Here is a 16,440-nt window from a genome sequence, read left to right on the forward strand (position 1 = left end):
AGGCCTTGGGACAAGGAGGGGACAAAGAACATCTCCATCTTGGCCCCACAGGGGAGGTTCAACCCCTCCAACATAGATGCTCCCCTCTATTCCAATCCATTCCAGCCAAAAGCAGTGAGGAAAGGATGCCAGCGCCCCGTGCCTCAGTTTCCCTGTCTCATTTTTTGAGCAAGCCAAAAATACCCAATGGCAGCAGGGACAGCCCCCAGGGATGAGCTCCGGTGGCTAAAACCCCCAAAGGCAGGCTCCTTAGGGCTCCAGCTATGGATGCTCAGCCCCATGCTGTCCCCATGCAAGGAAGGGGGGAACACCAGCCACAGGATGCCCACAGGAGGATGGCAGGCAGCTCTGGTGGCCCCAGTATCCCCCTGGGGAGGGGGCAGCTGGGGCTGGCCGGTTATGAAAGCTGGCTTCGGTGTTTGAAGGAATGTAGGTCAGAGTTAATCAGATGCTCAGGCCGTCTGACAGCTCGAAAAACCCCCACTGCTGGGTCTAGTGGGGGGAAAAAAGGAGGGGGAAGCACATGCAGCCCCCTCTCCGCCCCCCCAATTAAATATCAGTGCTGGGTTGTGGGTAGGAGCTCAGCGCCGGAGGCCACGAGGGATAAAAGCCATCCCAGGGAAGCAGTTAAAAGCCAAGGAGCAACAACGGCAGCGGGGGGTTAATTCAGAAACCTGCCCATCTTGGGAGCTCTTTTTGTTCCCAGGCTCTGCCAAGGCAGAGCCGGCTTTACCATCAACCACCCCCCTCTATCCATTAGCCAAGGGTTGGAAAGCAAATGCCACTGGCAGCACCCCTGGGCAGGGAGCACGAGGATCTCGGCTGGTCCCCAAGGAGATGCTGCCCTTGCACATCTCATGGATCCCCAAAGGCCAGGAGTGGGAATGGAGCTGCCATCCAGAGGTGTTTGCACGGGTGCCGTGGTCCTTCTGGGTGCCACGAAGGCTGCCCAGGCTGCAGGGGGGACATTTTGGGAGCACCCCCCAGCTGCCGGAGTCTTTCTCCATAAACCTCCTTCCCAGCTCTGCTCGTTTCCATAGCGACCCCACAAGTGAAATTTTCCATCCCAGATGCCAAATGCCTGTGGATGAGGCACAGCCCTCCCAGGGTTACCAAATATAGACACAAAAAACCCCCCGAGCCAACACTCCCGGCCACGGGGACAAGGAGCAGCCACGGTCGCAATGGAGCTGGGGGCTAAAGCTGGAGCCCGGGGCTGAGCCTGGGATGGGGGCTGAGCCTGGGATGGCAGGGATGCTCAGCTGTGGGGGAACAGCTGATCCAACCCCGGTGCCGATGCTGGGGGTCCGTCCCCGTGGCACTTACGTGGTCTGCATGAGCTCGGGGTTGGGCACGCACTGCAGGCGGTGGGACAGGAGCTGGAAGGCACTGCTCTGGGGCAGCAGCATCAGCAGCCCATAGAGAGCCTTGATCAGGTAGGGGTTGTTCTTCACGTCCAGCAGCTGCAGGCGGAGATCTGGGAGAGGACAGGAAGAGGATGGGGAGGCAGGGAAAATGCATTTCACCTCCAGCTGTAAGAGCAGGTTCCTCCCACCCCATCTGACAGTCCTGTGGAGGCTCTAAGCCTCTGCCAGCTGACCCAAGGGGCCCCTGCATGGTACCTCTCTCCACTTCCATTAACTCATCCATTTTGGTGTCCCACACCGTCCCTCTCCTTGACACAGCCCTCAGCTGCCAGCGTAGGAAGGGGGAAGCTGCCTCCCCAGTCTCCCATTCCTGCTACTGCTCATCCCTGAGGTTCATCCCAGTCCATGCTGTCTGCCTAAGAACACATGCAACACGGGATTGTTCCTCAGCTCCTGCAGAATTAGCAGAAATACTGCCCACCTGGAGCATCACATATTCAGAGGGCTGGGTGACACCCTCCCCGAGAGGCTCTGGAGCAGAAGGGATCCTCTCTGCCTGGCTCTGACATTTCCATGTGCTGGGCCTCAGTGCTGCTCAACAGAGGGAAAACCACCCTCCAGCTCCATCCCTCACTGCGCTTACAGGGTCTTCTGGAGCCCTACAGACAACTGAAGTCCCACCTGGGGCAGCCCAGGGCATGAGGCAAGGTCTGTGCCCCAGCATCTCACCTCCTGCTTGTCACTCTCACCTCTGGGGTCTCCCAGAGAATGGAGGCAAACCCAGAGATGCTGCTTTATGGGGGACATGTCTGTTCCCTATCCTGAGATGTGGAAAATAAGCTGAGTGGGGTGGAGAACCCTCAGTGAATAATTTTGGGCCATGGAAAATCACCACATACATGTGGGTGACTCACACAGTGGGAGAATCATCCTTGGGGTGAGGGACAGGGTACTACAAGAGGGAGCATGACTGAGGGTCTCTACTGCCCAGCTGCTCTAACCCTCTTCCCCCAAACATTCCCCAACCTTGGCCCTATAAAGATGCCCTACAAACTCCATTCCAGGACATTTCCCAACAACCACAATGCCCTGCTGCACCTCCAAGGAGAAGCCCAGGGGCAGCAAACTGCCATCATGAGAAATCCTCCTGCAGACACAGGTCACCCTGCCACGTCCCCTGCTGCCATCCCAGCTCCCAGTGTCACATCTCAGCCCCTGGTCAGGCACTGCTGCATTACCCAGTGGGAGACCCACACTGCTGGATGCTGGAGAAAGCAGCAGGTCTCTTTTTTTTTAGAACTTAATTCTCCATTTACAGCAAAAAAACCCCTTGCTAAAGGCCCCAGAAGCACCCACAATGCCACCCCGTGCATCCGAGGGTGGCACACACAGGGCTCCCCTCATCTGACACCCTGCTCGTGCACCCCTGGAGATGCTCAGTGCAATCCAGTCTGTTCCCCCATCCCTTTGTTGGATGCCAGTGTTGCTCGCTCCCTTAACCTATATCTGGGGGGCACGCTGCCCCCCCCGTGCTGCCAGCATGCCCTTCTCCCGACGGGCAGCTCCAGAGCTGGGCAAACCTCCCGGCAAGAAGTCTCATAACTTCTGCTCTATTTACTCGTGTGGCGGCTGCCGCCTGCGATGGAGGAGCGGGGAGGGGGAGCACCGCGCGCCGCCCCTTCCCCACCCGGGGCTTCCTCCTTACATGTGAATATGGGGCACTCGATGAGCTGCACCAGCTTGTCCACTTCAGTGAGGAAATCCACAGTGACCTCCAGGTCCCCGCTGGATGTGGCTGATAAGGATGTTACCTTGGCAAAAGGTGTCCGGGCAGCAGCAGATGGCTCGCGTGGGTGATGCCCGGTGTGGGCCGTGGCTCTGCCAAACCCTCCCTGCACCATCCACGGCTCCTGCGGGATGCGAGCGGGCAAGGAACAGGCAGGGCTCGCACGCAGGCAGGGCTGAAAGGTCTGCAGGGTGGCCAAGGGATGATGGAGGGAGACAGGAGGAGCAGGAAAGGATGGGGGAAGAGGCAGGCTGCCCAAAAGGCCGAGAGCAGGCAGGGTGATGGTGCAAGGGAGGACGCTTGCTTTTACCCTCCCGGCCCATGGAGATGGCATGTCTCCCAGAGGGAACGCCGGTGCGAGCCGGGAGGGGAAGCTGAGCGTGTTATTGAGCTTCTTCGCATGGAAAACTGCTCAGGGAGGCTTGGGGTTTGCTGGCACACAAAAATAATCATTCTGCTGCAGGCAGATGGTGAGCTCACAGGGAACTGCGCCGTGCTGGGCACTGCCTGCTCCTCATCAGGCCAGGAGGCCAAAGCCTTCATCTTCCTGGGAGGAAGAGGACGTTGAGGAGCCTCCCCTCCTGGGAAAGGGAAGGTCAAGGCTCAGTCAGCGCACGCTTTCCTCTCTCTACACCACAAAAAAAAGGATGACACAAGGGGAAGGGAGCTGGCACACGCCCAGCACAGGCTGCCCTGCCCCGGTAATGATGGGCTGCAGGGAGGAGGCTGGGCTGGCCTGCAGGGTGACCTTGGTGGCCACAGAGGGACCAAGAGCCAGCTTGGCCACCGGCCTGGCAGAAAATCCCCAAAGGATACAATTTCTGGATGAGGTCGTAGGCATGCTTGTAGTTCTGGGTAAGGAAGCAGAGGGACACAGTTGTCACAGGGTTGTGACACCAGGACCGGTACAGGCAGCAGAAGAGGTTACGGCTTTCCTGGGGAAAGAGGGAATCATTGGGATTTGGTCACCAGTGGGAGCAAGGATGTGGTATGGAGAGCCCCAGGTACCCAACACCAACCCCCCGGGCTGGCAAGTGCCACCAAGATGTGAAGGGACATTTCTGGACCCACCAAGTCCACCTGGCATTGGCATGAGCCCACCAGCCTCAGGAGATGGAGATCAGGTGGGTTTTGGGGTGACAGTGTGATGAGGTGGCCCTCGGGGCTGCTGCATCCACCACAAGACAAGGGGCTAGAGGAAGATGCTGTCCCACCCAAGGGGACACCACTGCATGACTGGCCTTCAGCAGGAGGAGAAGTCTTCCTTCTTCCCCCTTGCTTGGATGTCACTGGTGCTCGTGGCAGCTGCTTGGCAAATCCCACAGGCACGTTCCTGGCAGGACAGCTGAGGGACTGGGGGGCTCTACTCCCGCTGTCACCTGTCCCCTGGCCTTGTCAGGGTGCAGGGAGGAGGCAGCAGCTGCTTGAGAGCTTGGGAAGCCTGCTCTCATCCCAGAGAGATAGAGTTGGGCACGTCCTCCAAGCCCCTCTCAACTCCCGAAGAGTGGAGGAACAAAGCGGTCACCTGGGCTCCAACCCTGGGACCTGAAGGCGGGGGCTGAGCAGCAAGATGCATCCCTATGTGGCTGCCTGATCCCCACCACCCCATTATGTCCCTCCCCAGCCACTGAGCCTGCTCCTGCTGCCCATACCGGGGTCTTCAGGTCCTTCAATTGGTTTCTCAGCTGGAAGAGCTCGGAGGACGTCAGCAGAATGGTGTTGAGGGTGTGGACCATGGTAGAGGCGAACTTGAGGTCCTCCTCCCGAAGCAGGATGTCTGCCATGGAGTGGAAGATGTTTTCTGCATTCAGGAGTAGACAAAGCTGCCTGTGTATGAGAGAGGAGAGCAACCAGGGGGGAAGGATGGTTAATAAGCACAAACAAGACTCTGATGTGAGTCTAATCCTCCAGAGAGGACCAGGGAGGAGATCTGGGTGCACCAGAGGTTGGGTGAGTGCGGTGGCAACAGAAGGGAGACGCTGTGGGGCAATACCAGTCTCTGCATTTGGAGGATGCAGGGCAAGAACAAAAAATAAATAAATAGCTGGGGTGAGACATATCCCTGGTCGTGCTGCTCTGGCAACCTCGCTGGCACCCACCACCACAGCTTGGTGCCACCTCCAGTCTACCCATGACCTCCCTCAGGAGGTTCCAGGGTTACTTTCCACCCTGAGCAGTGCAGGGAGTGTGCAGCAGCAGCATTACAGAGGGCATGTGATGGCCCAGTCAGACCAGTATCCCACTGACACCAGGGAACATGCCTGTGAGCCTGGCCAGTGGGGAAAAACAATCCCTCCCAGCATTGTGCAAGCCGGCAGCCCTGGAGCCAGAGGCTGCTCTTTGAACTCCACGCTCCAGCTGCCATGAGATCCGGTGCTGGTGGCTCCAGAGCTCCAGCTGAAGCTGGAAGATGCCTGTGCTCCACTGGACATCCTGCCAGCAGCACTCTCCCCAAAACACGGCGTAACCAGCACTGCAGCCCACGATGATCTGCCTGGCTGGGTCACGGCAGGAATGTCCTGCTTAACAAACCTTGAGGCATTCCCAAGATTTTCAACATTTTTTAGACCAGAAACAAAAAAAACGATTTTTTTTTCTCTCTTTTTTTTTCCCCTCCCACATTTGTTTGGATTTGGGGATTTCCTGTTTTTTTCCAGGCTCTTGCCTTCTTGGGTAGTTTGTCTGAGGACACCTGAAACGCTGCCCAGCACCAGCTCAGCTCCCCAGTGTGGGCATCAGAGAGACAGAGGGAAGCCCACCTGGCTCTCCAGCATCCCAGCTTCTCCTGAAACAGCAACTCTGCTTTCCCCCAGCTCCTACCAAACACCATTCCCCACCAGATAATCTTAGCTGGACATCAGATTTCCACCTGGAGGTATCTTGGAAGGGTTTCAGAGGCCAAACAAGGAGCAGCTGCTTGGTTTGGCCAGGAGGTGGAGGGTACACCAGAACTCCCCCCACCAAGGTCATGTTTTCACCTCCTGGGGTGAGGAGGAGGAAGGAGGCAAGTTTTCAGCCCCCACCCCTATGAGGAAGGACTAGTGGAAGACTATGTGGCTGTAGTTAGACACCAAAGACCATACCCTAAAGCCTGGTGGTTTAGGGATGCAGGAGGAGAACGAAGAGACAAGATTTTTCCCTCTTCAACACGCGGAGGAAGAAACCCCCCATCTCTCTGCCACCTCCTCTTCGTGCCAAATAATCCGTCCCCTCCTCACCCAGCGCCGGCTGCTCTCCATCAGCAGCTCCCGCATCCCGCGTGGCTGCCACCGGACAATGAGATGCTCTGTGCGGGATTTTACATAACCCAGCCCGGCCATCGCCCTGGACCCCGCTAAAATGGAACGGGCTGTGATAAATAAGCTCATTTATCCCAATTATTCTTACGTAACTGGCTGCATTCATGGGGATGAAAACGCTTCCCTGATTTCTCGCCGCTTGGACGCGGGTTGGCTGGAGGAGGGAGAGCGGTGGGAAAGTGAGGCGTGGAGGGAGGGAAGGGGAAGGCAGAGGCTTTTAGTCCATCCTGATGGGGCCAAAAGCAAATCAACAGCTCAGTGCTGCAGGCAGGATCTGGTCATTGCCAGCTGTGGCAGATTAAGCCCAGCCTGGGCACGACCAAGCCCAGCCCAGGGGCAAGCTGGCTCCACACTACCCTTCTCCACTAAGAGGGGACAACTGGGTGCCCCATCCTTGCTGAACTTCCTCCAGCAGCCACGCTGGGCACTTAAGACTACAAACTGGGATGATTTACTGTGCCCAAAGAGGGGAGAGGTCCTCCAGGGACAAACACCAGGATAGTTTTAGCCCCAGCTGCAAAGTGCTCGGTGTGCTGGTACAGCCGGGGACCGGCTGCACTGCTCGTGGCTGGCAGGGAGCTGGTGTTTTTCACGCAGGGAGAAAGGCTACAGAAAGAGCTCAGCAGCTGCCCCGCAGAAAGGCTCAAAAAGGCTACAAGCAGAAGCTTGTTTGAGCATGGAGGAGCCCCATTTGCCCTGGGGAGCATGGAAGGCAATTGAGTGACCTCCGGAGCTCCCCTCGTCTGCCCACAGTGAGGATGCTGGTCAGGTCCCCCCTCTGCTGCTCCTCCACGGAAAAGGAAGGCTCTCGCTTTCCATAAATAGGAGCTCTGCCATTTGGCTGGCGAGCGCCGCGCTCACAGCGAGCGGGGGGCTGAACGCGAGACGCTTTCTAATTTCAGGCCTGGTTTTCATTAGTGAGGAAGGGTTGGGATTGTCCCCCCCCTCCTTTCGGTGCCACTGGGGAACTGGAAACTGTCGGGGTGTTAAAGGAGCAGCCGTGTGGAGACCGTCCCTGCGCTTCAAAGCCGTGTCACCCCACGGGGATGCCGCCCTGCCTGGGCACCAACCCCTCCAGCTGCCCCCAGGCTCTCTGGGAACCACCAGCAGAATAAGTTTGCCAGTGCACAGCATCCTCCTGTGGCACAGGCAGAGACCCTGAACTCCCCCCCAATGAAGCCCCTTGGTCGGCACATCCCAAAACAGTCCCCCAAAGGAGGGGACAACTGGCCGGCCCTGCAGCTGCCGGCCTCTGTGACAGCAGCCAGCAGCTGAGCCCAACTGCCAGCACCAGGCGGCTGCTGGTGGGATGGGAGGGTCCCCCGGAGCCCATCCCCTGGGAGGCTTCGATGGCACGAGGGGAACGCCAGGCTGGCTGGGAGGAGGCAGGGCAAGGGGCTGAACAGGGGACAGGTGGCTTCTACTGAGATACCGGTGGGGTGGCTGTGGAAGGGGACAGGGCAGAGGGGACAGTGAGTGGGAACCATACCCCTTATATGTACACTCCAGAAATACATCCCAGATAAACATATCCCATAAGCACAGGGGTGTGTGTGTATATATACACACACACACCCCTTTAATATACATATTTCCCCAAATATATGCCATGTTATGATGGAAGGAGCTGGCTAACCCCCCCGACGCATCATTACAGTGAGATGCCTCTCCCTAGAGCTCTCCCTGCATCCCTGTGGGTGACACGTGCATCCCCTCATCCATGAGGACCCAGAGAGTCCCCAGGGACGTCCTGGCATGGAAGAAGAGGGGAAGAAGTGTCCCCAGGGAGGCAGGAGCTGCAGAGCATCACGGCACCACGCTGGAGACATTAGGCAGCCAGCAGCACAGGCACATGGTGATAATGAAGTGAGGTATTTAGGCCATTAAAATTTAACTCCTTAAATTAAAAGGGTTATTCAAGCCTTTCCGACGGAGCCAAGGAATGCGTCTGCAGGCAGATGGGAGGCAGGGTGTGCCTGCAGCGTGGGGGACACCCCGAGCACAGTGGGGCTCCCAGGGGACCCAGCAGGTCACCTCCAGCCCCTGCTGCAATCACAGGACCCTGCCCTCCCCTTGCCTAAAGGACTCCTCGACAACACAATGCTGGCCAAGGAAAGAGCCACAGAGGTCACCACAGGCTTTGCATGGCCATGTCACCTTGGGGTCCCCCTGCCTCTCTGATCCAGCAGCCAGTGCAGCAGCGTCAGTCGCAACAAATTCTCATCACACAAATGATCGGTGGGGTGGGATGGGGTATGGGAACAAGTGGAACAGGGATCACACAGGGGCAGGGTGCTGCTGCGGGACAGCATGCCGGAGCCCAGGGGATGTTGGAGAGATGGGGTGGCTTTAGAGCCACATCTCCAATTAAGGGCAAGCCCCGGCATCCCTCCCAGTCCTCTTGCTTTGACAACTCGATGCCTGGAAACCGGCTAATCTAAACATCATCATTTCAGGGAGCTGTCTGAGCTCCCATCCCGCCTGCTCGTCCCTTTAACCACTTCAGCCCCATCCCTGCCCTGAGCCACCCTGCAGGAAAGGGACAGCAGAGGGTCAGGGTGGCCCAAAACTTGCTCAAAGAGGGTGAAACTCTGTTTTTTCCTAAAATTAAAAAAAAGTTAAGATGAAATCCAGCCTAACTGTGGAACCATCCCCTCCACTGGGACCTGTGGGGAGCCTGGGGGGGAAACACTGCTGGTCCCGTCCCATTGCCTGGCCACCATCCCGCTGTGTTCAATTAAGCAGGTGCTTCTTCATTAAGCACCAGCGATTCGCTTTATTAGCTCTGGGCTAATAGACATGGGGCCCCAGCTGGGAGAGGACTGTGTCTCGTCCCACTTCCAGCAACTGGGACAGAGCCGGAGCTGGGGAAGGAGCTGGCTGAGGCCAGGGGAGCGATGCTCCAAGGGGCTCTGCTCCGCTTTTCAGCTCACGAGTCTGACAACAACTTCCACAGCTGTGAGGAGGGCAGAGCCCCTCCATCCTTCCTCCCAACCCTCCTCTTCCTCCGCTCCCTTCCTCTCTCCTCCCCAAGGCTTTTCCCCACCCTTCCTGCCCGCTCCGGGCTCCCCGGGAGATGCCCTGGCTTAACACGCCTGCCCAGGGAATCCACAGCCTCCACAATGCCCATTGCCCATCCCCATTCCCCTGAAATCCTCCTGCCAGGAAAAGCAGCGTCCCCAGCCTGGCCCAGCAGCTGGGATCCTTTAGGAATTTGCAGAGGAAGCACAGATAAAATTAGGACTGGAAGGGGAGAAGGAGAAGAGAGCAAGCAGGGAAAGCACAAGGATGCCATTCCCCCATCCTCTCCCTCCACAGCGGCAAAGAAAATCCCAGTCCTCCATTCTAATCCCCCCCTTTCCCGAATCCAGGCTCCAGAGCAGCTCCTCCAGGCAAGGGAAACCATGGCAACCCCGGCAGCTCCCGCTTTACAAAATTCATAGCGTTTAATGGATTTCGAAGGGTTTGGGAGGTTTAGGAGCAGGGAAGCTCCTTCTGCAGGAGGCAGGTTTGGGGAGGAGAAGGACCCTCATCAGCTCTGGCTCCTTGGAATGATTATCAAGCTCCCTGGGGGAAACTCTGTGAAAGCTACAGACCAGAGACGTGCAGACCCTGGGAGGAGATGTGTGGATCTGGGAAGGAGATGTGTGGATTCTGGGAGGAGACGTGGATCTTGGAAAGCTGGAGAGACGAGCCCTGCAATGCCTTCGCTTGAAAAGGGAAAGGTGCAGAGTGTTTCACTGCAAACAAGAGAACCCTCCCCCGGAGCGTCTGCCCGGCAGAAGCCTCAGCACGAGAACTGCCGTGGTGCCAGCGCGGAGCTGGACGCTCCCCCGGGATCCCTGGGGATCCCCAGAGCAACCAGTGCCTGAGAGCAGCACAGAACAAATGCACATCAGTATTTCAGACCAGCTTCAACTGGTGAAACAGCACCACGGTCCTGCAGAGCCTCAGCCCGCGGCTTCTGCTCCTCCCGGTGCTCCCCTCGGCACACCAGGCTGCCGGGATGGCCTCCCCACTGCCCACTCGCCCACCAAAGCTGACAGTCCAGCCCAAACCTGGGCACATCCACCTTGACTCGTGATGAACCCAGCCTGGTTCCCACCTTGGACACAGCCCCCTTCAGAGAGGTCACCTTCAGTTATCCAAGCAGATATCCAACACCTCCGGACACTCACGTGATCAGTGAAATGCCCCCAGCTCCACACCAAACACGAGAGGGAAACAGGGCCGTAGCAAGGAGAAGGAAGACTTTCTTCAGAAGAAGTTTCTTCTTCTGATCATCTTCAGCACAGAAGAGGATCAACCACCAATATCCTTTGGGAAGGGCCAGAAGCTGGAAGACAACTAAATCTGAAAACTTAATGGTCCTCTCGGCCCAAGGCATGGCCCAACTCTCAGACACAACACAGATCAATGTGACAGCTCCTCCAAGGTGAAGCCCACTAGACAGACCACCAGCACCAGCCTCCAGCTGCCCATGCTGGTGTGTCCCATGAGTTTCCTTGAGAAAACTTTATGGTGACTTATGGATGAAGCTATCCTGCCCACAGAATTCTGGAATGGTTTCTGTTGGAAGGGACCTTAAAGACCATCTCATTCCAAATCCCTTGCCATGGGCAGGGACACCCTCCACTAGACCAGACTGCTCCAAGCCCCATCCAACCTGGCCTTGATGACCTGCACTGATGAGCCACTGATGACCTGCAGAGCTCACAAAACGCTGTAGGAACATCTGAGCATCTACAGGAGGCTCATGTGGAAAACAGGAAACCTACCCCTTCCAAACCCTCCAGGAAAGCAAAAAATAACCCTCCTTGAAGCATTTCTTCTCCAGCTTTTAAACTTGCCAACGACTTGATGGCAAAATGGACAGAAAAAGCAAGTCTTGCCCCGGGCTCTTGGGGCTTCAAGCCCCAGGCAGGAAGATGGGCAACAGCGTTACAGCACGTGCCTGGCTCCAGCCCACCACTCCAGCTGAGAGGAACGATTCATGGACAAGTGAGCCCTCCAGAGCCTGACCCCAGAGGGGCACTTACAGTGGGCAGTTATGTTTTCAGGCAGGCATCCTCTGTGTGGAAGAGGAGGAAGGGTAGAGGCTGGCTGAGGAGTGGGGGAGACGCGTGGAGCAGCAGCAGATCCTTCCTCTGAGACGTCCCTTCCCTTTCAGGCTGACAGCTGTGGCCTAATTTTCAAGAAAACTGACAAGCGCCTTATTTCTCCCCCTATAATTTCTCTTCACTGCAAATAAAATAGGTTAAAGGAGCGGGTGCAGAGCTGTGGCAACAGGAGCTGGGAGAGGCTGATCCTGTTCAGGGTGTGCACAGCTTGTAGAGAGAAGGGAGGCGTAGTCCCTGCGCTTACCCTTCCACATCACTTTGCTTTAAGATGAAGAAATAAAAGTGCTTCTGTTCCTAGAAGTATAGCCAAGGAGCAGGCTGCTGTCCTAGAGGTGGATGAGCCTTTGGATCCCCCTGTAGGGAAGGCAAGTCTGGGGGAAGATGGTCCTGCTGGGCATCTCTAGACTTCTGAAAGCAGAGGGATAGAGCATGGCAGGAACACAGTGTGTGTTCGAGCGTGAAGCTTTCCAGAAGGAAAGGAAAAAGGGACTGGAAGGAGGTAGCAGTGTCCCATGGCTCAGGGGTGAGCATGCCCTGGGGTGGGAGGTGAAGCTGCCTTGTCTCTTCTACCAACAACTCGAGCACATCCTAGAGCTCAGGAAGGAGGTGCCTGTGAGTAATTCAGTGAGCCCTGCTGCACTCCCTGCTCGAGTGTCAGCTGAAAAAATACCCCACTTGTGCCATGGTTTAGACATTCCAGATGTTATTTCAGCTCTAGTGCTGGGCTTGCCTCCACACCCGCTGCCTCTCACTGCCTTTCAGATCACAGCAGGATCACGATGCCTGCCCTGTCTTCCAGGCCAGGATCCCTGGAGGGATCCCAAGGAGAGATGCAGCCCGAGGAGCCCTGCTCCCTCAAACCCTCCAAGGCCCATAGATGCATGAGAGGAGAGCAGATAGATGCTCCCTGCCCTGCCAGGCCCCCAAGAACCCCAGTGCTACAAGATGACCAGCTCCAGGTGCAGCAGAGCACAGAGAGCAGCTCATGCACTGAAGGGAAGCACTAAATGGAAGGTGCTCCAACCAAGGTGGCCTTTGCACAGCTCTATGCTTTCAGTGGGGAGTTATAAATGTCCCATCCAGATGTATCTTGTCCCAGGATATCCCACCCTGGGAGCAGCATGCCCAGCCAGACCTACTGGCTGAGGTGAGCTTTCCTGGTTTTTAACTGAGTGCCCTGTGCCTTGAAGACAATGCTGAGCAAGATGCCCCAGAAGAGAGGTGGGGGGCAAATGCCATTTTTCAGCCTGATTTCCTGGCTCTTCCCTCCACAAAGATGAATAAATTGAACTGTCACAGTTGCAGAGTCAGAAAGGGAAACACCATCAGAACACTCAAGCCTCAGCTGATGGGATCAGACAGGTTAATTCAGCAGCCAAAACCAGCCCCTTGTCTGCACTGACCTCTGCTTCCCCATGATGAAGGTCCTCACCCCATCAGCCAGGCAAGGAAAATTTGGGAGACACCTTGGAAGCTGCTTGTGCTGAAATGCTGCTCTGTATGATGCAATGGCCAGCAAGCAGGGGAGCTGTGGGCTTCTCTCCCCACTGCCCAGCCCACCTTCTCCCAGCTCCCCCTTCCACAGCCTGCTTTTCCACAGCATTCCTGCTGAGATCCTGGGGAAAGTGCTGGGAGGGAGCAAATATCGCTGCCTGGGGACCTGCCCTTTGAAGGAACTTGGCCATTTTGGGAGGATTTTCTTCCCCTACGCACACTTCCCCTTCCTCCCCTCCACCCTCTCACTGACCCAAATTAGTCCCAGCCCACTCTGGCGCTGCCGCTCACATGTGGTTCCCATTTTTCTACAGGAAAACCCATCAAATCCTTCCAGGCAGCTCCGAGTACGTCTGGTCTTGGTGCAGCTTTGGTGGGTTAGGACAGTGAACTCATTTCCAGGGCCTGTGTACCCCAGTCCCCCTGGCCCAGCCCAGTGGAGGCATCTCCTGTCTTTCCCTGGGGGTCTTGCCCTAGGAGGGAGCTGGCCAGGGCTGGCCCAGCTCCTGCTCTCCCAGCAGGGATAATCCTTAGGCAGAGCAACCAGGCTCCTTCACTGTGAAGGTCACGCTGCTGGTGACTGCTGGTGTGTTGCAACCCTAGATCCAACCTCTAGCCTCGGGAAAACTGGGTTTTCCCTGCAGCTCCTGCTCCGTGGGGCTGGGAGGGTATTGGAGAGCCCAGAACGATGCCCCAGAGCCTCGGTGAACTAAAACCTCAATAGGCACGTTCCTGTGGGCTTGTGGAGCCCACTGCATGATGTAAGAGGTAACTGGAGAGCTAGGGGTTTTTAGAGGTACAGTGGGGTTGCTGGCTTCCACCCCAAATTCCCATTAGAGCCTGAGAGGAGCCCGGAGGGCATTCACTGTGCATGGCTGGGGCAGAGGGAGATGCAGGAAAGCAGAGCCTGGTTGCCACCACACCACTACAGCACTGCTCCAGAACTCCAGGCATGGCAAGCTGGGGAGAGGAGATTCTGGGGAGCAGGGAGAGTCAAAGGGGGGGTGCAGAAGGAAGGGCTGGAGATAAGCAAGGAGAAGCCCACTGACCTCTGCAGAACCGGGGATGCTCAACCACCCTGCTCCACCACCCCATGCCTGGCCGGGGCCTTGGGCAGGAGGGAGCCCCTCTTTCTGCTTTGCAAATGGACAAAAAATAACCCAACTAAAAGGCTTTCTCCGGTTCCTCCTGTCGGCGAGGCACGAGGAGGGGGATGGCGAGCGCACAGTTCATTAGAGCCGAAGGGCAGGCGGCCAGCGAGCATCCTGGCAGGCAGAGCAGTGGATTTTCGCAGGCTCGCTGCCTCCTGACACAGAAGCTTCCCTTGTAGCACTCACAGCTGTTTGGATTTTACCCGAGTTCATATCACAGTTTATCAAAGAGGCTCCGTTTTTTTCCCCCCCTTCTTTTTTTCCCCTGCACTTCGCTGAGCACAAGCCAAACGGTTCCCGCAAAAACAAACGCAGGTTTTGTTCTGCAATGCAGTGGCACAGAGGGTGGGAGAGAGGAAGAGGTGACACGTGTCCCCCCTCCAGCCCTGATTCACTTGCAGAGGGATTTTCAGGGCATGGGTTTGGCAGTGGGAACTGGAGGGGGCACAGCAGCATCAGCACACCCAAAGGAAGGAGGAGCAGGAGAGGATCGTGCATCCCAGTACTGGGCACTTCCAGCTCATCAGGAGGTGCTGGGATGTTTGGCCTAGCAAAATGTGCATCCAGAGGAGCTCAAGACCATCCAGGCCTGGGAGAAGAGGAGGGTTTTGGTCAGCACCAGTTCCTGAGCCTCCCCCAGTGAGAGGCTGGGCAGTGGGGACAGCAAAGCAGGAGGAAAGGATGAGGTTAGGGATGGGGTAGGAACCAGGGTGGCGTGGGTGGACACTGGCTCACTGCAGTATGGTGGCATCCTGGGACTGCAGTATCTCCTCACCACCAAAGCAGACACCCACTGGCTCTGTACAGGATCCCCAATACATCCCTTACTATCCAAATCTGCGGCTAAACCCCCATCCCACTCCCTCCACACAGCCCTCCTCACTGGGATGCTGGCAGGCTTCCCCTTCCCTTCCCACTCTCCCAGATGGAGAGCACAGCCCTGGGAATGCCAGGCAGACCGAGTAAAAAGTGATTTAACATGCACCTCACTGCTGGCCTGCCAAGAGCATCGGATGAATGTCTGTGCTCCACAGGACACGCTGGCCCTCTGCTCCCCTCCTCTCTGATTCCTCATCCTGGTTAGCAGGTTCAAACTCACTTTGCTTCTTTTCCCCTACTTTCTGTGGAGAAAAATAGGTGTCACACAGTCAGCCTCAGACTCTCAGAGGCAGCAAAGCCCTGTCATGCCCAAAAAGAGGGGACCAGCCACTGCAGCACGAAGGGTATCAACATACAGCCCTTCGTGCACCCAGCGTGACCTGCCAGCGTTTGTCCTCAGCTCTGTCCTCTTTGCTACCCAGCTCTCCCCTGGCCTCATCCCAGCAGGACTTTGAGACCTCAAGGAACAGGCAGAATTTCCAGCCAGGTGAACTTTTCCCGTCTGCTGGAACCATAAACCCGCGGCCCCATCACGAGACTTGGGATTTTCCAGCTCTCCAGCTAATGCCATAAATTGGCTGAACAACCTTATCTGCTCCAGCCTATGTCTTCCAGAGTAGATGGAGAATCAGTCAGCCCTCCTGGACACCCCCACCAGGGTTCAAGTATCCCCTCAAAAGCCAAGGATGATCCCCACTTGAACGGACAACCCCCACAAGCATTGCACAGGAGGTGGCTGCAAAGTCACGCCAGGGTCCCTTCCAAGCAGTTTAACCTCAGAAAACACCCCGTGAGAAGGTGCCAGGCAGTGTGGAGGTTTGTTTAACAGCTCTATAAAACAAGCTGAGACAACCCCTGTGCACAGGCCCCTGCCTGGGGAGCAAAGTGCTGACTCAGGCATCCTCTTGTGCCCCAGGGTGCCACTGCTCCGAGAGAAAACAGCCTCACTGGGCTTAAAAGTTAAGCTCTGCACTTCAAAGCATCCACACACGACATGCATGGGGATGTCTCCAGCCACTCAAGCACATCCCATACCCCGGAGGGTTCATTTGCTGTGGCAAAGTATATCAGCCATGAATCCCTTTGCTGCTCAATCTCAAAGAGCAGCAAACAGCCGGCTGCTTTGGTGCTAGGCTCGGCTTAGTGAGCTGAACCAGCTCCTGGAGCTCAGACTGACCCTGGGGACAGCATGGGGACTGCACAAACAGCCATGGGGAGGGACAAGAGGAGAGACACAGCACCTTCCAAGGCCAGCCAGCCCTATCCTCTGAGCAGCAACACTGATGTCCATGGGGTAGGGCTTAACCTCTCACTTAATCCCCCTCCCATAGCGCCGGTACCCAC

The 16,440-nt window shown here is 56.8% G+C and overlaps 2 protein-coding genes across 2 annotated transcripts in view; one reads left to right on the forward strand and one right to left on the reverse strand.

The window, feature by feature from the left end:
• The window catches only part of IL34 (interleukin 34), a 127,292-nt gene that overhangs the window by 32,397 nt on the left and 78,455 nt on the right, over positions 1-16,440 (forward strand). The window lies entirely within an intron of this gene.
• Positions 1-16,440, reverse strand: part of VAC14 (VAC14 component of PIKFYVE complex) — a 55,846-nt gene that overhangs the window by 1,079 nt on the left and 38,327 nt on the right. Inside the window, exons 15-18 of the mRNA XM_064670704.1 lie at positions 4,806-4,980; positions 3,970-4,088; positions 3,073-3,152; positions 1,327-1,477 (exon numbers count right to left, since the gene is read on the reverse strand). Of these exons, the coding sequence (XP_064526774.1) occupies positions 1,327-1,477; positions 3,073-3,152; positions 3,970-4,088; positions 4,806-4,980 (525 nt within the window). The remainder of the gene's footprint in view (positions 1-1,326; positions 1,478-3,072; positions 3,153-3,969; positions 4,089-4,805; positions 4,981-16,440) is intronic.

The sequence above is a fragment of the Pseudopipra pipra genome, chromosome 14, assembly GCF_036250125.1.
Source record: "Pseudopipra pipra isolate bDixPip1 chromosome 14, bDixPip1.hap1, whole genome shotgun sequence".
NCBI classification, from domain to species: domain Eukaryota; kingdom Metazoa; phylum Chordata; class Aves; order Passeriformes; family Pipridae; genus Pseudopipra; species Pseudopipra pipra.